This window comes from Daucus carota, chromosome 1 (assembly GCF_001625215.2).
Source record: "Daucus carota subsp. sativus chromosome 1, DH1 v3.0, whole genome shotgun sequence".
Lineage (NCBI taxonomy): Eukaryota > Viridiplantae > Streptophyta > Magnoliopsida > Apiales > Apiaceae > Daucus > Daucus carota.
The window spans coordinates 3,765,684-3,790,541 of NC_030381.2; the positions used below are offsets into that span (position 1 = coordinate 3,765,684).

The 24,858-nt window shown below is 33.0% G+C and overlaps 2 protein-coding genes and 2 long non-coding RNA genes across 7 annotated transcripts; 1 reads left to right on the forward strand and 3 right to left on the reverse strand.

Moving 5' to 3' along the window:
* Nucleotides 1-2,463: 2,463 nt before the first annotated feature.
* Nucleotides 2,464-5,792, forward strand: LOC135150774 (uncharacterized). The gene is made up of 5 exons (XR_010289029.1): nt 2,464-2,731; nt 2,952-3,069; nt 4,311-4,442; nt 5,341-5,474; nt 5,636-5,792. It is a non-coding gene; the product is annotated as an uncharacterized LOC135150774 (long non-coding RNA).
* A 1,395-nt stretch (nt 5,793-7,187) lies between these two features.
* On the reverse strand, nt 7,188-10,724 carry LOC108205631 (uncharacterized protein ycf36). Its single transcript, XM_017375623.2, has 4 exons — nt 10,191-10,724; nt 10,075-10,103; nt 7,924-7,980; nt 7,188-7,621 (listed from the first exon to the last, which is right to left on the reverse strand). The coding sequence occupies exons 1-4, from the start codon at nt 10,681-10,683 to the stop codon at nt 7,388-7,390; spliced, it is 813 nt and encodes a 270-aa protein (XP_017231112.1). The 5' UTR covers nt 10,684-10,724; the 3' UTR covers nt 7,188-7,387.
* A 1,049-nt stretch (nt 10,725-11,773) lies between these two features.
* LOC108205507 (zinc transporter 4, chloroplastic) lies at nt 11,774-15,855 on the reverse strand. Its single transcript, XM_017375495.2, has 4 exons — nt 15,544-15,855; nt 15,355-15,424; nt 13,144-13,868; nt 11,774-12,526 (listed from the first exon to the last, which is right to left on the reverse strand). The coding sequence occupies exons 1-4, from the start codon at nt 15,556-15,558 to the stop codon at nt 12,071-12,073; spliced, it is 1,266 nt and encodes a 421-aa protein (XP_017230984.1). The 5' UTR covers nt 15,559-15,855; the 3' UTR covers nt 11,774-12,070.
* Nucleotides 15,856-17,360: 1,505 nt separating this feature from the next.
* On the reverse strand, nt 17,361-21,324 carry LOC135151659 (uncharacterized). Of its 4 annotated transcripts, none has more exons than XR_010290501.1 (4): nt 21,002-21,324; nt 20,625-20,816; nt 20,108-20,267; nt 17,361-19,247 (listed from the first exon to the last, which is right to left on the reverse strand). It is a non-coding gene; the product is annotated as an uncharacterized LOC135151659 (long non-coding RNA). The 4 variants fall into 4 exon arrangements; XR_010290502.1 differs by lacking the exon at nt 20,108-20,267 and having other exon boundaries at nt 17,365-18,391; nt 18,494-19,247; XR_010290503.1 differs by lacking the exon at nt 20,108-20,267 and having other exon boundaries at nt 17,373-18,191; nt 18,645-19,247.
* Between the last annotated feature and the right edge of the window lie 3,534 nt (nt 21,325-24,858).

Sequence of the window (24,858 nt, forward strand, 5' to 3'; positions counted from 1 at the left end):
TAACTTATTTATGAAATAATATAAATTATTAAATTCAATAGAGCATGTCGTAAAAGTATACATTTGTAAATATTCACTCATCTAAACAAAATATTATGTATTTAAAAAAATAAATATATTTGATTTTTATATCTATTTTCAACCACTGACATAATGAAAATTTTGTCCTAATAAATTATAAAGTCATTGTGAAATTTTTAAAATTGGTCATAACTTAATTAATTTTATATTGTTTCTATCACTGTAATTATATATTTATACTTATAATTACGATATTTATTTGGATGAGTATAAATTTAATTTTACAAAATAGGAAATATTTAATTTTATCTCGTATAATACTCGAAAAATCATGTACGACACGTAATACATGTTAATGAGGAGATTGTATTTTTTCAATCAAGTAAATAAAAAACTCGTTCTAATCGTCATATTATTAGTCGTAAATTAGTTCTTTTTTTTTGATTGGCTAACGTCATATTGGTTCCTAATATAGCTCCTTTTTTGTAATTGTTTAACTACATATTGGTTAAAATTTAGTAGAAGGAAAGTGTAAAATTTAGTAGAAAGAAAGTAGAATAAGAGATATTATTGGTCTAAAATTTAGGAACAAATTCTGATTGGTTCTAAAATAACTCTTTTTTCTGATTGGTTCTTAAAATAGCTTTTCTTTTGTGATTGGTTAACTATTATAAAATAAGAAATATTTAATTCTATCTCGTATGATACTCGAAAAATCATGTACGACACGTAATACATGTTAATGAGGAGACTGTATTTTTTTTAATCAAGTAAATAAAAAACTCGTTCTAATCGTCATATTATTAGTCGTAAAATAGTTTTTTTTTTTTTTTTTTTGTGATTGGCTAACGTCATATTGGTTCTTAATATAGCTCCTTTTTTGTGATTGTTTAACTACATATTGGTTAAAATTTAGTAGAAGGAAATTGTAAATTTTAGTAGAAAGAAAGTAGAATAAGAGATATTATTGGTCTAAAATTTAAGAAAAAATTCTGATTGGTTCTAAAATAACTCTCTTTTCTGATTGGTTCTTAAAATAGCTCCTCTTTTGTGATTGGTTAACTACATATTGGTTAAAATTTAGTAGAAGGAAAGTTGAATAAGGATTATCATTGGTCTAAAATTTAGGAATAGTTTTTTGATTGGCTCCTAAAATAGCTCCTCTTTTGTGATTGGTTAACTGCATATTGGTTAAAATTTAGTAGAAGGAAAGTTGAATAAGGATTATTATTGGTCTAAAATTTAGGAATAGCTTCTGATTGGTCCTAAAATAATTCCTCTTTTCTGATTGGTTAACTGGATAGTTTGGTAGACTCAAGTATTATAATATAGGATTTTTTTTTTTTTTGGTGATTGGCTAACGTCATATTGGTTCTTAATATAGCTCCTTTTTTGTGATTGTTTAACTACATATTGGTTAAAATTTAGTAGAAGGAAATTGTAAATTTTAGTAGAAAGAAAGTAGAATAAGAGATATTATTGGTCTAAAATTTAAGAAAAAATTCTGATTGGTTCTAAAATAACTCTTTTTTCTGATTGGTTCTTAAAATAGCTCCTCTTTTGTGATTGGTTAACTACATGTTGGTTAAAATTTAGTAGAAGGAAAGTTGAATAAGGATTATCATTGGTCTAAAATTTAGGAATAGTTTTTTGATTGGCTCCTAAAATAGCTCCTCTTTTGTGATTGGTTAACTGCATATTGGTTAAAATTTAGTAGAAGGAAAGTTGAATAAGGATTATTATTGGTCTAAAATTTAGGAATAGCTTCTGATTGGTCCTAAAATAATTCCTCTTTTCTGATTGGTTAACTGGATAGTGTGGTAGACTCAAGTATTATAATATAGGATTTTTTTTTTTTTTTTTGTGATTGGCTAACGTCATATTGGTTCTTAATATAGCTCCTTTTTTGTGATTGTTTAACTACATATATTGGTTAAAATTTAGTAGAAGGAAATTGTAAATTTTAGTAGAAAGAAAGTAGAATAAGAGATATTATTGGTCTAAAATTTAAGAAAAAATTCTGATTGGTTCTAAAATAACTCTCTTTTCTGATTGGTTCTTAAAATAGCTCCTCTTTTGTGATTGGTTAACTACATATTGGTTAAAATTTAGTAGAAGGAAAGTTGAATAAGGATTATCATTGGTCTAAAATTTAGGAATAGTTTTTTGATTGGCTCCTAAAATAGCTCCTATTTTGTGATTGGTTAACTGCATATTGGTTAAAATTTAGTAGAAAGAAAGTTGAATAAGGATTATTATTGGTCTAAAATTTAAGAATAGCTTCTGATTGGTCCTAAAATAATTCCTCTTTTCTGATTGGTTAACTGGATAGTGTGGTAGACTCAAGTATTATAATATAGGATTTGCTATAGGTGGTTTGATTATGTATATGAGAAATCTGTTATTTTTTGGTTAATATTTCACTATAGATTTGAACTTTGAAGGATTGCACTGATCCTATGGGAAGGGCTACTACTACAACAGGGGGTTTCTTGGAGCCAATTAAATAGGTTGAAAATACTTATTTGCCCATAACTAATCCTGGCTGAATTACCTGCTTATCCCTTACTGCTACGCCTGTAGGCTGTCCCCTGGTTTTGAGGTTTTTTACGGAGAATTACTAAGGTCGTGTATTATTGTGACAGAGGACGTAGATGAGGCGAGGCGCGGCGCCTGGCTAAATAACTACGTAATGCTAGGCGTGCCTGAGGTGAGCACGTAAAATCACCGTTACTATCCTTGTTGCCTTTTCATTCTTAATATGTTTTACATACCTTGGTGTTGTTGCAGGGATAGCTTTTGGCTTTAAAATCTTTTAAAACTTTTATGCCTGCCTGATATGTTTTACATATTTTAATATTTTTGGTTGTAAGTCAAATCCTAGGTGCCTTTCTTGTTCCAAATCCCTAATTTTAAGCTACTAATGACAGGTGAGGATGGAGTAAAAGAGTTGCAACGCAAGAGGTGCTCAATGACAACCGGTATTTCATATATAGAAAGAACCAGGAAAGCTGCAAAATTAAGATGAAAGTGGTACAGAAAGTGAAAGTAATTTTCTTAAACATAATTTTGACATGACGTGCTTTCTGAATTCTTCTATTTCTTCTTGGTTTATCTTTATTAAGTTTGACTTTATATTTTAATTTACTATGAGATCTGCAGACTATTTGGTTCTTACTTTCTAATGTTTTACCTTTTATCTTATTACAAGATTTTATCATATGAAGTTTATTTCATTATGTGAAGAAGGAATGGTTTTATTCCTTTTTACAATATTTATTACTTTAGACATAATGGTCCGGTTAAAGTCTTCACCCACAATTTTACAGGGATGTATGTGATGACTTGTAAAGCTTTTTTATTTATTGAGATATATGTTATTAGTCTAGGTAAGCTAACTTGAAGTGATTGTGATTTTATCTTTTCTCTGATTTGCTCTGCTCCCTTATGATATTGCTGCTATATTGTTTTTGTGATGGTACTGATTCCCTAGAATGCTAGATGTTATTACTATTTTATTATATATCAATGTATTGTATATATATATATATATATATATATATATATATATATATATATGCTCACTTTTATCGAATCGTTGCAGCTTTGGTTTTGGTGTCCAAATGAGTGGTCATAGAGTATCATTTGCTGAGAATTAAAGGGTGCTGATATGCACAAAGAACTCTTAGATTAGTTCTGAGTTTTATTTTGTCATAATGTGTGAAAACTCCCATAATTTAATGTTTCATTTTGATTATCTTTTCCGGAAGCCCCTTAACTAGATTTGTTCTTTATATTTATTAACTGGATGAACAATCTATATGACCATCTCAAATCCTATCTGGAAATATTGTAAAAGTATACACCGCCGCAGTTACTAAACCTCCGACTAGCATCTCACTCTTGGTCTTTTCTTTGTATTAAGCCATTTGATGTTATATTAGTATTCGTTTTAGAATTTTAGATAGCCTAAAAAACATGTAGATGCATTTTGCATCCTAAACTCACTTGGAAGAAAAACTCCCCTATAAATAATTATTACGTGCTCATGTAATAAATATTATAAGGCCCTTGTCGAGAATTATTTGAGCAAAATATTTATGAGTTATACTGGGTTGTAGTTCCTTAATAAGCAACAAAAATTGACACGCTTTGAGAAGTTGTGTTTACTATCTTATAGTAATTCATAATATGTTGTATAAGTTGGTGACAAACGTTGGACTTGCGCTATTTATGCTATTTATTAAGTATTGTTGGCATGTAAAGTGATTTTTCATTGTCAACTGCAGGATATGGAATCCAAGTGATTACATTTTGCACAGCAGAGGTCAAGGGCTCTCCGTATCCTGTCTGCATATGACACAGTCTCTTCTGTGACACTACGTCAGCTTGGATCTTCTCTCGACTCCGGGCCGCTTAAGGTCAGATTGTAGGACTACATGTTCTGTTATTCTTCAATATAATAATAATAAATTATATTCTTTATCAGCTGAAAAATAAATAGTCGACCTTTATCATTATGTTCAACTTTTTCCAAAGCCTACAATAGTTATTCATGGACTTAAGCCTGGCTAATACCCCCCTTCTCTTGGTAATATGAGATTAAGCCCTCAAGGCTCAATGAGTTGTGGGATTGTCAGTATTTAAGTATCTGATAATGGTCATTCAAAAAATATAAAATAATTGATATCTTCAAAAAGCTTTTTCAACTTCATGTCTCTTGGATTTATAAAGATAGGTTGTGGATAAATGCAACAATTCTGTATCTAGCTACTCTTGTCATTTTTATGTCTGGTACCCTGGTGTAATACTTCAGTTGTCTTTAAAACAATGGGTTTTCTCCGTTATTCATATTGTCTGGTGTGACGTGTCAACTGTCTTTATAACCGCGGTTGTAATTTATCCTTCATACGTATATTATGTGTCAAATTCAAATAGATGCATGCATGATTAATTATTGCATCTATATTTGTATTTTCTAACTTGGTGATCAACGCTTAAAGTAGAAATATATGCATGTATAGTTCAGAGCCGGAAGGTAATTCAGATCGAGTCAGAATTGAGTATTATCCCTCTGGTAGTCCAGGCTTAATATTATAGAGCAGTAAACAAGTGTCTTCTAAATAATAAGGATCTATCAGAATTTTTAAACCATAGTTGTGATCCTGAAAGTTGAAATGATGAGTGTTCTTTTTCATTTTATTTTCTTCCTTAGATCGTTACTCATGTGATAAGTGATTGCATGATGAATATATCATTGAACTTATTATTAGGTCCTTTTATTTTCATAGAGCCATTTCCCGATATTATGTTTTTCAGGATCGTACTTGCTCTCTCAAGAAGGTGGCCCTCACAATCGGACTGGTGGTTTAGGTATATCGATCCACAATCCCGAAGGGCACATGTTAGAAGGTGCAGTTGGACGAATGTTTATTATGGCGAGCACCGTTCAGGTTTTCACCCAAAACTTGTCATCATCCTCGTCCTCCTTTCAATCATCTCTATGTATATGCATGTGGTGTGTTTTCATAAAGTTTACGAATTTTAAGCTTGAAACAGTACATGATGATGTATAATCACTTGTTCGTCATTGCAACTTTATATATGATGACAGGAAGGCAAAGAATAGTTCGGATGCAGAAACCAAAGCCGGCAATAATTCTGTTGTTCAACCCACGGAAAAATCATCTGCTGCAGTGCAGGGCTTGCAGGCCTTGTTATAGTGTCCCCATTCGGAAACGTCTATAGGACTGTCCTTGAACAAGAATTGATTTAAACTTAGTTCTCCAACGTAATATTTCGCAAATAGTTTCTTTTACGGATTAATTCTAGATATGATATCCACGGTCTTATTATTAAATTATTGTATTGAATAATGTGTACTCTCTTTTATGAAGTCAAATAATTCCTTTGTTCAGCAAGTTTATGTTTAATTTTATTTCTCGATAATTTTTTCTGAAAGTAAATAAAGTGACTATGTTTTTGAACTTGGTGCAACATATATCATATATGTCATTTTCCAAAATAGCATATAAATCTACAAGAAATGAAATTAGAGTATACCCGTGCCTTGCACGGGCTATAAAGCTAGTTATTGTCTAACCCGCCAATTAGCAACTTTTTCCAACGAATATGAAAATGAAAAAAAAGGTGATATAGATTTCAGCAGTAGTTTTCCACTGATTGAAAATTTTGCTTCCCATAAATTTAATTGAGGAAAATTTTCATTTATTAATTACAAATTTTATCCAATAAATTTAAAATTAAGATTGATTATACTGGCCATTATGAGATATATCGTGGCTTTGTTTTTTTAAATGTTTTACTCGCTCCTTTCTGGCTATTACATTCAAGGTGCTCGTCTTTCTGGCTTCTGCAGTTATATTACTAGCTTGGGTTGTGAGAGGGTTAATAGTGCAAGAATCTGCAATTTTAAGGGCTGTTATGTAAAGGTCTGCTTTTCATTCACATTGGCCTTTTTGGCATTGTGGGAATATGAGGGATTCAGGAGTGATTATACTGGGTAACTTTCGGTGGTTTGGTTTTTAATTTGCGGAGTTATAAGATCTTTTCGGTGGAATTGCCAATTTATCAATATATTATTCTTTTGATAATTAAATACACTCACGTATCCATCCTACTTGTCATTTTATTTTTGATAATATTTGAACTCTCAATTTTTTTTTATAATTAAACACACTCAAGCACCCGTCTTGTTTTTGACAAGATTCGAACTCTCAACCTCCTGACAATCTTATTTTTGACTCTCACACTCTTTTGATAATTAAACACACTCACGTACCCGTCTTTATCTTTGACAAGATTCGAACTCTCAACCTCTTCGCAGGTTGTGTTCTAAACTTTTTGTTCTCAAGCCGGATATTTTGACCGTTTAGTTCATTTTCTTAGAGGTCCTGACTGACTAATCCTTGCCAAGTGAAATCATAATACCAATTTAGCCCATACTTTGTAAGAACTCCGATTTTAACTACAGAGCTCTCTCATTAATTTTAGGTTCTATTTTAATGTTATTTAACTGAGATTAATATTGCTGGCAGTGAATACAAACTGCAAAAAATGATCACTGTTTTTTGCGGGTTGTAAATGCTGGAGATGCCAACTGATATAGGATAAATTCAAAATCAAAACAGTATAACTGCAACAGATGAAGCCTTAAAATTAATCCACTAATATTGTTCCCATTTCTCAACGTTCTACAATTTTACCAGGATACCGGAAATGAGAAGACGACTATTTACAGATTATTTTCATATGAAACGCCAAGTAGTTAACAGCTTTATATATACATTGGTGTATAAGCTTGTCAATGTGAACCAATTCATATAACATAGGGGTATAAGGTTGTTTACTTTGCCAGAGAGGGTGAAATGCCAGATTCGCCACAAAAAGCTTCTGGCTCAAACGATCTCGCTGACTCTTCACTATAAACTCCACGTACAGCTCTACCACCTGCTTGGTCGGATGATACATAGGTCTCTTTTGGGCTGCCTTCAGTGTTGACAAAGAGAATGATACACATAAACAAGGACAACCCAAGACCCACCAGAGTGTTCTTTAATCTGCTGAGAACTGGCTTCACCTGTAGCCAAGTGAGAAGATAAGTCCCCTGATATGCTAGATATGGAAATTTGGAATACTAATTGACCATAGTATGATATTTTCTACTACATTCCTAGTTGAGAAACATAGAGTTAGATCTTTCACAAGAGAATATACAAATCAAACCCAAACCAAGGTTACGTACATAATTTCAAGATCAACGGATGCAAACTTTCTGCCTTCTTGGATGATTGATAAAACTCAAGAAAATCTAATATTTTAATATTTGTGCTTACTTATATCACATGTTTTTACTTTATATAGCCAGACCAGAGTACTTACAGAAAATGAACCTAGAAGTCGATCACGTGCTAAAACTTCAGGAGTCTTCACCCATATCTGCAAAAAATAGTTCAATATAAATCAGATTGTTGAACAGACGTCATTTTTTTATGCAAGTGCTAGGCGATTCAACATTAGTCCATGAGATTGTACAGCTTCAACCTAACGATGAAGGAACTCACATAAACTAGACTTTTGTTGCACAATAACTGAACAAAAAAGATCGACCAGCATGTACTAATGTATGTTAGGAAAAACACGAGATTCAACTTCTAATGCAAAGCACACACACAACTATATATTTGACGCGGAAAACCAACGTCCCAACTTGTATTATTAATCAAAACCGTTATCAATAATACAATCAAACCAACTTGGATACTCAAGCCTACTACTCAAGTATCCGCCCGCAAACGATACCTAAGTCTCATTCTTGAGCACACCTATTAAACACAATATGACTATGTATATATAGCCATCTCAAACTAGAAAAATCAGAATCTAATTCTAAAACAGCTACACATAGTCCTAATCCAATTCTGATTTCCAACTCAAATCAGAATCCAATTCCAACTAGGTCTTCAATCTTTGTGACCAAGACATATCTTATAATAATTGTCTAAACATAAAATTATTATCCTTATATATTTTGGATCACCAAAGTCCGTGTTACCTTGTAATGGGTTGATACCTAACAATCCTCCCCTTCAGCCCAATACAATTTCATAACTGAATCAACAGTCACGACCAAGACACGGACGTCCATCCGCCAATGCCTCCCCTCGAACAAGAATCTCCCTTTCTCATTCTTCCAAACTTTGAGTATCACCAAATTTCACTTTAATGAACTCCTAACCACCGCTCTTTATCAAAACGGTATATCCATCTACAAAATCACGTGCATCAGCCACGAGTGCTCTTCCATCCATGAGTCACCCGATCCTTGCTTTCACAATCCTATGGCCTCTAGAATAACCATCCAATCTTCTTCCATATTGAGTCCATCATGATTGATCCACGGTGCAAGTCAACCGTCATACCGAACGTAACTTTGTCTCTTCCTGCTAACAAAATTCACCATACTCTGCATTCTCGATCGAATCCCGAATTTATCCTCAACCCCATCAATCACAATCCTAACCTGGCTCTGATACCACGTGTTAGGAAAAACACGAGATTCAACTTCTAATGCAAAGCACACACAAAACAATATATTTGACGCAGAAAACCAACGTCCCAACTTGTATTATTAATCAAAACTGTTATCAATAATACAATCAAACCAACTTGGATACTCAAGCCTACTACTCAAGTATCCGCCCGCAAACGATACCTAAGTCTGCATCTTGAGCACACCTATCAAACACAATATGACTATGTATATATAGCCATCTCAAACTAGACAAATCAGAATCTAATTCTAAAACAGCTACACATAGTCCTAATCCAATTTTGATTTCCAACTCAAATCAGAATCCAATTCCAACTAGGTTTTCTATCTTTATGACTAAGACATATCTTATAATAATTGTCTTAACATAAAATTATTATCCTTATATATTTTGGATCACCAAAGTCCATGTTACCTTGTAATGGGCTGATACCTAACAATGTACTGATATGTTGACAGATGAGCTGGAACATTTGATAAAACCACAGAAAGAATTACTTATGACAGTATTCATGTACTCTAATTCGCAAAATTTTAGCAGTTCTAGTCGACAATCTTGCAGGGTAAGAGGATTAACTTAAAAATACCTCTAGCATTCTAAAATTTAATAATTCTAGTTCTAGCGCTCTATGTATCTATAAGACCTAATTTCTGCTCATTTGCACCTCTAGTATAACAATTTATAGAAGCTAAACCTTTCTAACTAACAAACAAGCTAGCTTCACTAGTTTCGTGAATTTTGAAACTTTTTTCACACGCGTGTCTGAATTTCTATTCTTATGATTTATCGACTTGAGGAGCAAAACTGCGATACCTCTCAGATCAACACAGATAAACTGCATAAACAATTTAACCAGAGACGCACATACATGATCTGATCAAGTCAATATTAATGTCAACATATCAGACTAGACTCCCCTAAACATCTACAATTAAGCATTTGATAACAATTTAACCCGAAAGCGAAAAATCGAGAGTACCTGACCATCATACCACCCAGTCTCCTCATCTGAAAACAAAAAACCATCCTTCAATTCAAGAAATAACCACAAAAACAGAACATATAGCTAACAGTAAATAATTTTAGCAGCATTACATTCAACAGTGGCACTGAGCAAGCGATTACCCACATAAGCCCAACCCAAATACATCCTCACAACAACAAAAGTAGCCACAAAAACCCCAGCAGCCACAGCACCCACCACTCTCTTCACCGGGTCCAAACCAATCCCAGCCGACCCATACCAAGAAACAGGCAGCCCAACAAAAAGAGCAAAAGAAAGCCCAGTCCCAAACACCCTGGAAGAGAACTCAGCAAGATCACCAGAGGCCCATGAATAAGGCTGAGAAGTAGATAAAGACTGGTACTCATTCACAGGCTGCTGATCAAGCGGAACAGGGCACTCTGTTTCCGGGGAGTTGTAGTTTGAGTTCTCGTATGAGGAGTAAGAGGGTAGTTTGGGAATGTTTTTTCTTGGGAGAGATGGAGAGATTGGGGAGAGATTGGGAGAGAAGATGGGGGGAGAGAGAGAGGTGAAGAGGGGAGGACATAAGGTTGGTTTTAGTGAAAGGAGTGAAGATGTTGCCATTTTTCTGTGCTCTAGATATTTTGGTCATGGCTCTCATTATAAGCGGACAGTGTTGTTAACTTGTTTTTCTTTCTTTTGAGTACACGTATGGGCTATGGCCAATTGCGAACTGCACGACTTTATTTTATATACTACTCCCTCGGTTTTATAGTTTTTAAAATAACTTTGGCACATATTTTAAATTCAGTTCATAATTTATTTTGTGATTTTTATTTTTATATCAGTATTTAAATATTAAAAATATTATTTAGAAAGAAAAATAATTAGTGAAATTATATTTTATAGAAGACTTCAAATGTATATTAAAAACTCCGTCCGAATATAAACAACCTTAGGAGACGTAAGAAATTGAAATCCTTAATTAGAAATTAATATATATTTTAAACTTTATGTAAATTTTTTATTAAATATTATTATTCTCTATACCCAAAATTGTCCATTTATAACAAAAATTCACATATTCAATTATCATATTAAACTAATATTTTAATACCAAGAGATCCCCTTACATATTTACTTAAAATGATCAGATGAAACATAATCAACTTTTTATAATTCATAATTTGAATATATATTTACTTAAAATGATTAGAACATACATGATCAACTTTTTATAATTCATAATTTAAACTTAAAATGATCAGATGAAACATAATCAACTTTTTATAATTCATAATTTGAACATATATTTACTTAAAATGATTAGAACATACATGATCAACTTTTTATAATTCATAATTTAAACGTATACGGAAGTTAAAACTTGAACTTCGGACAAAAGCTCATGGGTTCAGTAGACAACTCTCTCGAATATCGACTTAAATTAAATCAGTTCACTCCAATAACTCAAAATTATTGTTATTTATCGTGATTATGTAACGAAATAACATATATTCATGAATCAACCAACAACTAACAATCAACCTAATATTATTAATTATTAATTATTAATATAATAAATGGTCATGCTAAAACACACTAACTCATGCAAGCATAAAGTTGCATTCACCACAGCACTTGTAATGAAGCTTTCTAAAAACTAATCAGACACTTTTGGCATTTTCCTAATTTTTCAACTACAACTCAAAAATGAATTTAAACCACAACATACACAAACAGCCTCTACATAGTACATATACTGATATACATCTTCTTCCTCTCCACATGATTACAATTCACAAAAACGAAAGACTACTCGGAATAAAATTAAGAACAAAGATATATCTATTTCTACGGAAATTATAATACAATATAGAGCACAAATCTAGAGAGCTGTTTAATTAAAAAAAAAAAAAATCCATTTCTAACTTGCAGGTCCGAGAAAAGTTGCAAAAAAGGTATCTTTTAAGTTAGTTTGCCAGACTTCTGTGTCAGAATCAGATCCTAATTAAGCCCAAAGCGCAAGAGATGACATTAAGCCAGCTCCAAGGAAAAGAGCAACATAAGATGCAACCTGGAGTCTGACATTGCAACTCATTCTTTTACTCAAAAAATCTGCAGCAATTAGGTCTACTAAAGACATGTAGACTAATATACCAGCAGATACAGAATCAAAGATGCCTTCTACAACCATTGCTCTTGGGCTGTTGGGGTTGTAAAATGATGCTAGACCAGTCCCGGCAGCTATACCCACAGGTGTTGTTATCGCAAAGAAGCATGCCATCATTGTGCTGTGGAAGGTGCTAAATTGAGCCTGAGAAATGCAGCCTCCGAGTGCAAACCCTTCAAAGAACTGGTGGAAAGATAAAGCCCCAATCAAGGGTTTTATGGTACACGGGCTTTGTGAAACTCCTAGTGAAAGTCCAATAATAATCGAGTGTGAAACTATTCCAAGTTCCAAAACCTGTAAAAGCCACCACATTATACTCAGAAAAACCAGCAGTTTCCGTCATTAATATAACAACAATAAATTGACTGCCACAAAATTCCTTTAATTCAGTAGAACTATTCTTAATATACTTAAATAACAGGCCATAAAATAGGTCACACTGTCCAGGACAAAGTTGAATATAGAAAGCTCATTCAGGCAAATATTTCTTTATTGAACAATAATAACTAATAAGTCTTTCTCATATGGTAATTAAATTATAAGATGAACATCATGTTGATTGAGAATGAGACAGTGACACCTGCTTGATTAGCATCCATAAAAAATTATTCCAATTATCATTACCATAGATTTATATGACAATCAATTCGGCGTAATTTTCATCCCATGAATATGATTTTGTCATATATGGTAGACCTATATGAACAGTATATTTGGTTAAACTTTAACATCATCGCATTGACCTGCTGTTCTTAAAACTTCTACTCAAGAAATTAATGTAAATCACAATTGAGTGGGACCATAAAATAACTAATAAAACAATAATAGCAAGAAGAGTACAAGTCTTCTTTGCCTCAACAAGATGGCAAAGGGCAAGACAGAATCAAAGAACAAAAAAATAAGGAAGATACCTGTGAAACAACCACATGCCTGATGTTGTTCTCCTCGTCCCCGCTACCAAAGCCATGCGAGTGGGAGTGGGAGTGGGAGTGCGAAAGCGAATCAGGGCGATCTTGTGAATGACCCTCACAAGCCCCTTGTCCATGCGAATGATTGTGGCTATGATGAGCAGCATGAGCATGCATGCCCACGATGTGCATCCCTCCTCCCGCCTCTTCACCGAAAAGTTTACCACTGCTCTCATTGACCTCAGCGGAAACAATTTCTGGTCCAGTTGCTATATTAACATAATCCACATGGACAGGTTGACTCTGTTTCTCTTGCTTCCGTTCATAATACTGAGTTGCAACAAAGTCCACAAGCAATGTAACAAGTGCGGCAATCATGGCAAAAAATCCTGAGAATGGGAACTTGGACCAAGGGTACTTAGGTAAACACGGATCAGTAAGGGTTGATGTGGCATCCGGTAACATGTGTACAAATCCAGTGGCTAGTATGACACCTGCTGCAAAAGCCTTGGCAACGACAAAAAGATTCGAGTCTGTACGCAAAAATCGTCTTTTCTTGCCTACCAATGGGGTGGCTACACCACAAACTCCAAAGATAAGAATGGCAGCTATAGCCAACATTTTGAGGATGAAAGCTGCTTTCTCATCACGACAAGTTTCCAATTCATCATCCTCTCCGCCACAAGTAGCCGTGGACATAGATTCAGAAACTTTTTGCACAAATGAGGCTTTTGGAGACGCCACAATAAAATTCCAAAATCAGAGCCAATAACAATCAAAATCACCAGAGCATAAAAAATGCTGTAAATAGAAAGCACATTTGTATGAATTATGTACAAATTGAGAAATTTCAGGCAATTAGTTCATTAGTGATTATATAGGAAACCCGCCATCTAGAGAGTCTCCATACATTGTGTCCTCCCAGTCCCAGACCTGCACTAATTATGTATGGTTCGGTTTGTTTCCTTTTTTTGTTAAGTAATGGGGCCGTTTGGGCAAGCTTAAAAAAAGTGATTCCGTGCTTAAAGTAAAGAAGTGGATCAGAAGTGAGAAGTAAATAAGTTAATAAAGTGTTTGGAAAAGAAGCAGAAGCTCTGAGAGAGAAGTTAGCATTCTCAGCTTCTTAAAAGTGCTTCTACTTCTTTACACAAACGGGTCAAGAGAAGCAGAAGCCAGCTTCTGCTTCCTCAATACAAACAGCCCCAATAACTATATTAACCCAGCAAGAAGATACATCAAGGACTAGGGCATACCACAGCTTCAGCAAATGATCAGGACAGGATCCATTTAGCCATAATTTAAGCAGTAAACAACTAGCCTAGGGAGAAACAACCAATACAACATGCTAATTAACCTGAACTCAGCAGCAACCACTTTGTCGAATTTTCCCATTCTTGTTTAGTTTTGTTTAAATCTGATAATATATGCAATAACACAAACATCTCTGAGTCAGAGATCAAATTTTCCTGCTTCAAAATCTTATAACATACTCCCTCCGTCCCTCCCATTTCTTATCGAATGGGTTGGGCACAGAGGTTAAGAAATATGTATAAATTAGTTGAAAAGAGCAAGAAAAGTGAGTAAAATGGTGGGACCCATTGATTTTTAATGTATAAAAAGAAGATAGTGGAGTAAAAGTAGTGTGAAAAGGAAATAAAAATGGAGAAGTGGTAGGACCCATTGACTATTTTTGGTAAGTTTTGAAATGTAAAAAATTGGATGGTACGTCCCAAAAAGGAAAGTGTAAAGAAATGGGAGGGACGGAAGGAGTAGCTGATAGGACTATCAAGTACTAATGAAGTATAATGGTATGACCTTAAAAAGTACTCCCTCCGTCCCGTTGGATTGTTAACATCACTTTTTGGCACGCTTTTTAAGACCTCTATAAAATATAGTTGCATGAGGTTTTTTTTTATAAAAAAAATTCTGAATAAAAGTTTGATGTTTAAACTTTTATTCAGAAAAAAAATAAATTAAAAAAACATTATAGAACTATACTTTAAAGAGCCTCAAAATGCGTGCAAACAGTGAACGTTAACAACTCGGTGGGACGGAGGGAGTATCAAACAACGAACATTAAAAATTTACTCTTTCAACAAACATAAATCACAAAATAAACAGTCAGTAATCACAACACATAATCAACTAAAGCTGATTCCTTTACACACAACCACACATATTCAACCAAAACATCAACAAAACAAGGCTAATTACCAGAAAAAGCTCGAGCCTTTCCGGTGATTAGGCCACTAAACTCCCCAAGCCAAAGCCCACCTGCCAATTCCTGCAAACACAACACAATTCACCCCAAACCCACAATTCAAGAACATTAGAAACCACTCACAAACCAAAAAAAAAAACAGAGAATTAAAAAAAAGGGTATTTTAGCATTGAACCAAGAACCTGAATTGAAGACATGGGTATTGTAAATCACACCAAATTACGATCTGGGTCGTGAACAAAAAGTCTCAAAAGTCAATAAAATGACACAAATCTCTATGAAGAAAAGGGATGTTCTGCACAGAGGTGGGCACAGGGTATATCCCTTAAGGATTTGTTTGTTTGGGATGTTTTGTCTAGGATCATGTGTGTATATATATGTAGAGAGAGATAAGAAAGAAGAAGAAAATGTCGACATTGAAGGGGTTGCAGAGATTGAGAGGATGACACAAGCTATACATGTTGCATTTTTTGTTTATGGAATAGTCGTTATAATGTCGACACCTCGCTTGTTTTTTTTATTAGCTTTCGTGTACTGCGTATAATAACAAGGTAATATTGTAATAATAACATTGATAATTGATAAAGAATAAAACGGCTTTGGAGAATATATGGTGGACCATGCATGATTTCAATCCGGAGATTTCGATTTTGTGAAATTTCGAAAAATAACCAAAAATGTGATTTGGAAATTGTTAACTAGAAAACTTGATTTTTGAAAACCTTTTTTTATTAGAAGTATATTGTTTTATTCATAATTATAATTATAAACAAATATTTTACATAATTTCAAATATAATAAAAAAATATTTTTTAACAAAAATATATTTGAACATATCTAAGAGATAAGTCAAATTAAACTATTGATTCAAAAAAGTCAAATTAAACAATATAGTTGAGTGAAATCATATCAATTCAATCAAAAAATTCAAATTTGACACATAATTTGATTACTATTACAAAATGTGACAGCGGTAAATCTAACAACAGTCAAAAATCTTGCAAAGTCACACAATAAGATGGAATGTCAGTGCCAGAAAACAACTGTAGCAACTAGAAACAGTGTGCGCATGATCGTTTGTATTACAACTTCATGTGTAAAATTGTCCTGCCAAGAAAGGACGTCGTAACAGCTCTTTAAGGTGCTTGTTTTTTTTCTCTCTTTGTTGTGGAACTAATGTCGACATCGTGATTTTACTAGAAGATTTGACTTGAAGAGTTGAAGTTTTCAACTATTTTTATAATAATATTCGACATTTAAGAATTTATGTTGCATGGAAATGGCGGGTTCAGACAGGCGTGGTTTGAACCAGAACACAGTGGACTAGTGGACTTGTGCGATTGTATTTTCTGTAGAAGAAGAATTTATGGTATGGGCTGTTGGTAAGACTTGATCAAATTTGGGCCGATGAGAACGAATAGATATTACTTTGGGTTTGAGAATATAGTAAAGGCCCATCCTGATAATTCATGGATTACATCTATATAATATACAGTTAAGCCGGTAAGGATAATCATGTTGATCTTTTGGTTATAACTAGCTTTATAGCGGCACGGGCATGCTCTAATTTAATTTATTACAAATTTTCAATGTAAATCGAGAGATAATTTGTTTTTTGAGCGTTAGCTTCCTCCATACCATATAATATAGTATCATTTACATTTTCCAAACACAACAAATATGTTCTTATTTTAGAATTGTATTTCCTTTTTGATGATTGAGGACCGCACCTTATACGAATTTTATAAATTTAAACAAAAAAAATATAAGATAAAAGAACTCTCATGCCCAAATAAAAGATTTCTCCAAACTCACTCCAATAAAAAAACATAATGAAAATCTATAAAATAATAAAAGTCCAAGCAAACTTACGTGGCATAGAAAATTATAAAACAAATCCTATTAGAAATTGCCACAAACCAGGAGCAAGATAATAAAATAATAAACCAGCACAAATTGCACCTAGAGAAGGCCAACTTCGAATGAAACCTACTCACAAACAATTCCAACTCACAAGCACAAATATTACGTCGAGGAAAATTACAAATCAATCTGTGTAACCAGAAAATAATGCCTCTGAAATTTAAAACCTCAAAACAACCTCACCACTTAGACAAACAACAATCTCCGAGATCAGACCTTACAAGCAAATTTCTTAGGAAGCAACACAGAAATTTGCACATTTTAAAAACACTACATTAGCAGACCCAAAGCCCTTCTGTAAAACCCTCCCCAAATAAACAAATCAAGCTTTGATCTTACTGTACTCTACCTTACCTGCAGACTACATTAAGAAATAACAATTCCACATATATTGGAATAAAAACACCACATATGAATGCCCCCTGAGCCCACACCTCTGCAGAATTTATGCTCAACTAATCCGCCCCCATGTGCACCAAATGCCCCCCTCAACTTATGCATAAACCCCTGTTGGCCAGCAACAAACAACCTTTGACAAGAAATTTTACAATAATTTCATGGCGGAGGGGAACCATTACAATATCCTATTAGATAAGATCTCATTTACATTATATTATTTAACATTATAAATTTAACGGGTAAAAACTCGCTGCATATCCGTTATCAAGGCAAAAAATTAGTAACAGCAATACAATTAAAATCAGAAGGAGTCTTACAGAAGCCAAACTATAGACCACCTCAAGAGGGCATCAAATTTTCATCCATTCTAATCTTCAAGCCTGGTCCTCCTGCGAGGTGCTGCTGTTGTGTCCTCGTTTCGTTCTTTCTCCTCACTACTATCCTCCCCATTGTTTGAGGCCTCGGTTACTTCTTCCTTCGCCGGTTTTACACTGACCTTTGGTGTTGCCTGTAATCATGTACAAGTTGCCCGGTAGTGACAAATCTCCAAATTAAATAGAAGCACTAAACTACTATAGAAAAGTTTATAAACTCAGGTTTCTCTCGGCCGAATAGAAGTTTTATCAAAGCAGTGAAAATAACCACGACAATGGATACAAGCACACCAATTGTAATGTTTGGTTGCCTTTCTGCTTTCTCAATGAGATCCTCCAACACAAAGTTTAGTAGCAATATGTTAGTGACAGACAATGTCAGGTACTTTCGACCCAGTGTACTGCAGTACAAAATAAGATTTGCACGAGCACTTACCAAAATTTTGAATTTGTGATTCTGCAAGACATGAATGTCTGCACTCTGCAGTCTTGTAGAGTTGGTCATGATATTACACCTAAAGGAATAAGCCACGAGAATCTACACCTAAAGAAAAGAAGAAATGCGAAACACTAAATAGATTAATTACCTGAAAACCTTTCAGACTATCTGAAAGACTGCTTGTTTCTTCCTCGGCCTTCTGTTTCTCTTTCTCAACATCAAATTTTGGCTTCCATACGGTCTGTCTGTATGATTCTGCAACCTTTTCGTCATTTGCTATCAATATATTATCAAACAATATAACATCTTGAATTTGTTCGAATTTCAAAGCCAATAGCAGCAATAGGCTCAAAATCAGGTTTATCGAGCTCAAAGTATGCAGGGTTCGTAATTTGCTGAGGCTTCCATATAATAGCATCAAGTTTAATCTATATACAGCTTCATTTATATAATTCGACCAAAATTGGATACTTAAAAGATTTAAAACATTATCTTGTTTTTACAAAAATCTGAACATCAAAGACAAGGCGTGAAACCTGACGAGCAAGTAGAATATGTTCCTTTGTTTGAGGCATTGGCTCATCTGGAGCGGATACAACCAAGATACCTCCCTCCATTTCCACTGCTCCAGCAATCATGTTCTACAATTTCAGTATTTCATATACAATTCTTTGTTGTGGTAGCTTCAAATACTTAAGTTATGGAATGGACAATGCCAATGTGCAACAATGTCTTGGTTCTGAGAAAGTACCTAGAGAAGTCATACCAAACTTGATTATGATATTATCCAGCAAGCCTTAATATAAGTGAACTAATAATGATAAACACAAATGATCGGGAAAACTGTTCATCAGCTATCACTGTGGACCATTTATTCTAGCAGAAGAAGAGTAATCTCAGAGTAGTTCAATAGTTGGTCATTAACTATGCTTTATATTTTACAAAACAATGTGCAGTTGTGCTCTACTACACCTATGAGTCGTAGTTATATTTTACCGACCAATATAGAGTTGTAGAGGAACATATAGTTTATAACGAATGAAAGTGGTTTCTATCTAATAAAATGTGAAATATTGAACCTATAGACTCCACATTTTGTTGCTTTCTTGACTAATTTTGATATATTTATATTCAAAATTTTCAGATATTGTATCCTGTCATCAACACATGAGACTATGAGGGGATATGCCAGAAAATTATTTTAAGAGCAAGACAACTGAATATATATGCCTTCCAAAGTTTTAAAAATATGTACATGAAGAAGAAAGGAACATAAACTGGTCTAAAATTTCTATATAGCTTTCAAAGTTTTACTAAGTGGGAGCTTAGCAAATAACTAATTATCTGCAAACACAAACAATAGGACTAAAGGCCAAATATCATCTAGCAAAAAATGATAATAATCTTTATTCTTGAAGTGCATTAGATTATCAGGCAGAAGATTTAGCTCTAAAATTGACAAATGCAAGTCTTATCATTTAAACAGTAGGGAGAATGCCATACATAGATGAGATACGAACGACTTAATATAAGTTTAACTAAGTTTTAGGAATATTACATCTGATTATATAGTAGTAAAAACAGAGAGAGAACAGCCAAACAGGACAATACCATTGCAACCATCCAACCTACTACTCTGACCTACATATCAGAATGTCCAAAGGGAGAGCTGGTGCATAGATAAATAATTGGCACGCAAGTCTGCGAACCTCCTGAATGAGGAGCACACAACTATATTGTTTTGGGGAACGACCGTGCAGGAATTCCACCTCTGTAAGATAGACCAGATGAATCAGTAGATCCGTAATGAGATGGCCCACCCACATTCAAAGACTAATATGCCAGTATTATAAACATTCTTTAATCTTGTAGACTTATACACCTGTAGTCAAATTTTAAATATATAGAGTTTGGTTCAAAGGAGAACCACAAGAGGTGTTTGGTGGGATAAAATTTGTAGAACACGATACGAAATAGCTATATACATTGTTCTCACAATTCTCCTAATCCCATTTATACCTTATCCTAATTGTACAAGGTGAAATTAGACATGTCCACTAGAACAAAATTTGTAACAACCATCAACGAAATAAAAAAATGCATAATCTTAATAAATAAATATATAAACCTTGAGCTCTATTTTAGAAGGATGATTAAATCGACAAGTAGCACCATAACCGCACATTCCGGTCCTGAGATAATATAAGCAATTCAGTTCACCGGGACGATCCGGAAAATGCTTGAATCATCATTACCAACATCGTCCTCTTCCTCACTAACTCTCAGTCTCCTCATAGCTTCTGTAGTAACATATAGCAACCTATGTATTGATCACAAGCAAGACGGATTAACACAAATAATCGGAAACAGCGAAATAACTTTCTACATCAACAGTCTTATATTTGTCGAGCAGCTTATCATGGTCCCATTCGTAAGAACTAAGAAGTAAGAATTATATGCATGATTACATGTATTTAAATATAAAGTATGAAAAAGGGAGCTTACAAAATGTCAAGACTCAAGAGAATCGATTGGGTGAAACATTTTATCAAACACCTTGTTCTTCCTCCAAAATGAATAGAATTGGTTGTAAATTAGTGGTGAATCCGATGACAATAATAACACCCGCTAGTCGCCCCTTTCATCTTCTAAAGCTCGCACATCATGGTGCCACACAAACACAAAATGCCTCATAACATAATAGATGCCGAATCAAAACATCAAGATATATCTCGTTTATAGTCCACCAAGGTATTGCACGAGATGGGATTGAAGAGAGGATGCGAAGGGTTGTAGGTAGGTGCATCAAACATTCACACAGAATAAGCGTCGACAGAAGAGGAAAAGTTAAAAGATCGAGCAGAGCAGTGTATACTGTACTGTATATGCATAAGCAGGGTAAAGGTGTAATTTCACATGATTTAATTGGCTCCTCAAAAACCCATGTTGCAGTATTATATATATAATAGAAGATTAAAATATATTTAAATATTCAGGATAACATATTTTAATATGTCAAATAATATATTTGAAAAATATATTTATCTAAATATGTTAATTATTTATAAACTCTATTTCATTGAATTCACATATTATTCCAATATATTTTATAACACAATAAAAATATATATTATAAAATAATGAATAGTATAAGCCATCGTGTATAAACCTAATAAATCATTCATGCGGTAACTTTTCGTGTTGTGTATTTTTATATTTTATATATTTGAAGATGAAAACCAAATCCAACCCATTTAAAATTCTTGTATCTAATTGCAAATTCATGTCTACTTCAAAACTTGTCGTGTAATTTTTGTGTATATTTACTATATATAAATATAATAATAATGGTATAGTTACAATATATTCTAAAAATATAATTTTTATGTATATGAAGTATACATTAAAATATTATATCTGCATACAGTTGTATACTCCCTCTGTCTCATTTCATTGCATGTGTTATTTTTGTCATACTTTTTAAGACTTCCTTAAAATATAGTGTTATAATATATTTTATTTAATTATTTTTCAGAATAATATTTGATATTTAAATTTTTATTCAAAAAATAATGATTGAACATTTGGACAATTTTGTTTATGAGCGGATTGATCCACTACTTTTTTTCTGTATAAAGGAATCCTGTCTAATTCACTAATTCGTGGGAAGAGACTGAACTTTTGTATTTGAAAAATGTTTCGGGGATCTTCAAAGTGGATGTCGGTTGGTAAAGGAACTCCCGATCGTAATTTCTGTTATGAATACTACGCCCGATCTTCAATTTGTGATTGGTTGTAGTTATGAATACTACGCCCGATCTTCAATTTGTGATTGGTTGTAAAACACCGATTCTCTCGTTGAGACTTAATTCTATCTTCGTAGATTGAATTACTTATGTAATGGCAATTGGAATTATATTAACTCCTGTTTATTCATCATCTATGTTACGCGAGATGTTCTATGGATACAAGCTATTTAATGCTCCAAACTCATATGTTTTTTATTCTGTACTACGGGAGTTATTTGTTTCGATCGTAATTATATGAGCCTCGAAATACGTGCAATCATGAACGTATACATGGAGACATCCATGAACGTATACGTCCAGACATACATTATACAGAGAATTATATAAAAAGAAACATGGTAGTTATAACCTTAAAATAATTTGATTAACTTTACAGCAAAATTGTTATAGAATAAAGGAATTCTAGGAAAGTGTATAGTTAAATGATTCTGAAATGGACATTAAAGAAAGACAATAGCCGTGAAAGTAGCAGCAGCTCAAAACCTGCAAAAGTAAAAAAAGCCGAAGACTCCCAAAAATATAAGAACAGCTTTTATTTAACAGGTCGGCCCAGAGGGGTAGTCTGGTAAAGTCGTCAACGGCGACTCAGTCCTCTCCACACCTTATCTCAAGGACAAGAGGTGGTTTACTCAAGTAGTTATGGAATCGTACTCAAGTAGTTATGGAATCGAAGTAACATGAGTATATAACGTTTGTTAATCAGAATAGACACCAGCGCGTCGATTTCAAATTCAGAATTTATCGAATATTTTTTAAATAAATCATAAAATTTTTTTATCAAATCATAATGTAATAAAAAGGTTGATAAAATATTTTTAAAAGTTAATCAGAAATTTTTAAAAAACAGTTACAAATAATTAAGTATGCGTTAGTAATTTGTGACAATTATAAATGTATGATAAATTTTGTGAAACATGTTAAGATAGAATTAATCTCGATTTATTATTAATCTTGATTTATCAAAATCTTTAATAAATCCAAACGGACAGAAGAACGGATTCCTCATTTTTATAAAATAATCATTAACTACGACATCATGAACTTAAACTCCTGGAGGACTGACGTACATAAAAATAAAAATATAATTAAATGTTATTTTATTATTTTAAAATAATGTGGTGCAAGAACACAAGAACACATGCAAACATGCATAGGTGGTGGAAGAGCTAATACAATAATAATGCAATAATGAAAATCGAGAATAAACACGAAAGAATTGTTGCTAGATTTCTCTAGCCTACAGATAAAAGACACTGTAGTGTTCGATTGTGAGTTGTGTGTGACCTTCTTTCCTCTTTCCTATGTGCTGTCTGCATCTGCTCCTTTTTTCTTCAATATTTTATTTATGAACCCCCTCCTCCGACCTCTTCTCTTTTTGTCCTTTCCTCACTTCATCTCTACTTTAAAATTTTTAATACATGCGCTTATCAATTCTCCTTTAAAAGTTCGTAAATAAATATTATAACATATTTTATCACATTTATCATACTTTTTATGTGTCTCACAAAATAATAACATAATTAGTATTATTACTGTTATATTTAAAAAAAAGTTGAATTCTTTTATTGGTATAACACTATAACTTTTATTTTTGATTAATTTTTAAAATATTATTTAATTAATAATATTTTTATTTGATTCAAAATTCTTGATATTTTTTTTTTTGCTAAATAGATCAACTGATCATTTCCAATTTTTGATTTGTACATAATTAGTGTAATGACACAGTATTATAAAAAAAATGTGACAGTTGAATACTTTGATTAGCAATTAGTGTTAATTAATCAAATAATCAGAATATTAAATTAAAATATTGATAATATAATAAAATTAATTTATCATCGCAATTTTCAGAATATAAACATTAAATAATTAAATGATTACTCCCTTCGTCCCAGTCATTTCTATACGGTTTTCTTTTTGGAATGTACCATCATTTCTATACATTTTTAAAATAGCAACTTTTAATAATATAAAACACTATTACACCAACTACTTTCTTTCGCTATCTTCATTTTATAATAATATAAACACTATTACCCCCCACTACTTTCCTTCAGTATCACAAATCTATAATTAAATACAAATGGGTCCCGCCACTTTACCCACTTTTCATGTAACTTTTCTCATTTTTTACACTTTTTCTTGGTCTCCGTGTCTACACCAAATGTATACTCCCTCCGTCCCAGCCATTTGTATACAAAATACAAATGGTTGGGACACGGAGACCAAGAAACTGTGTAAAAAATAAGTAAAGTTGGATGAAAAGTGAGTATAGTGGTGAGACCTATTTATATTTAATAATTGATTTGAGATAGTGGACGAAATTAGTGGGCGTAATAGTGTTTATATTATTATAGAATAGAAATAGCGGAAGAAAGTAGTTGGTGTAATGATGTTTTATATTATAAAATTTTACTATTTTTGGAGTGTATATAATTGGTGGGACGTCCTAAAAAACAAACGGTATAGAATTCATTGGGACGGAGGGAGTAATTGGTTATCGAGATTTCTCGAATCATGGGATAAAATATCTCCAAACTGGACTGGCCA

What these genes read in the sequence shown, in the direction of transcription:
- LOC108205507 (XM_017375495.2), bottom strand. An exon ending in AAAGGCTCGAGCTTTTTCTG is followed by an intron (nt 13,869 to 15,354) that starts GTAATTAGCCTT and finishes CGTCTCCAAAAG; the next exon opens with CCTCATTTGTGCAAAAAGTT. An exon ending in GGCATGTGGTTGTTTCACAG is followed by an intron (nt 12,527 to 13,143) that starts GTATCTTCCTTA and finishes TGGCTTTTACAG; the next exon opens with GTTTTGGAACTTGGAATAGT.
- LOC108205631 (XM_017375623.2), bottom strand. Translation starts at nt 10,683, where the DNA reads ATGGCAACATCTTCACTCCTTTCACTAAAACCAACCTTATGTCCTCCC. An exon ending in GCTCAGTGCCACTGTTGAAT is followed by an intron (nt 10,104 to 10,190) that starts GTAATGCTGCTA and finishes TTTTGTTTTCAG; the next exon opens with ATGAGGAGACTGGGTGGTAT. An exon ending in GACTTCTAGGTTCATTTTCT is followed by an intron (nt 7,622 to 7,923) that starts GTAAGTACTCTG and finishes ACTTGGCTACAG; the next exon opens with GTGAAGCCAGTTCTCAGCAG.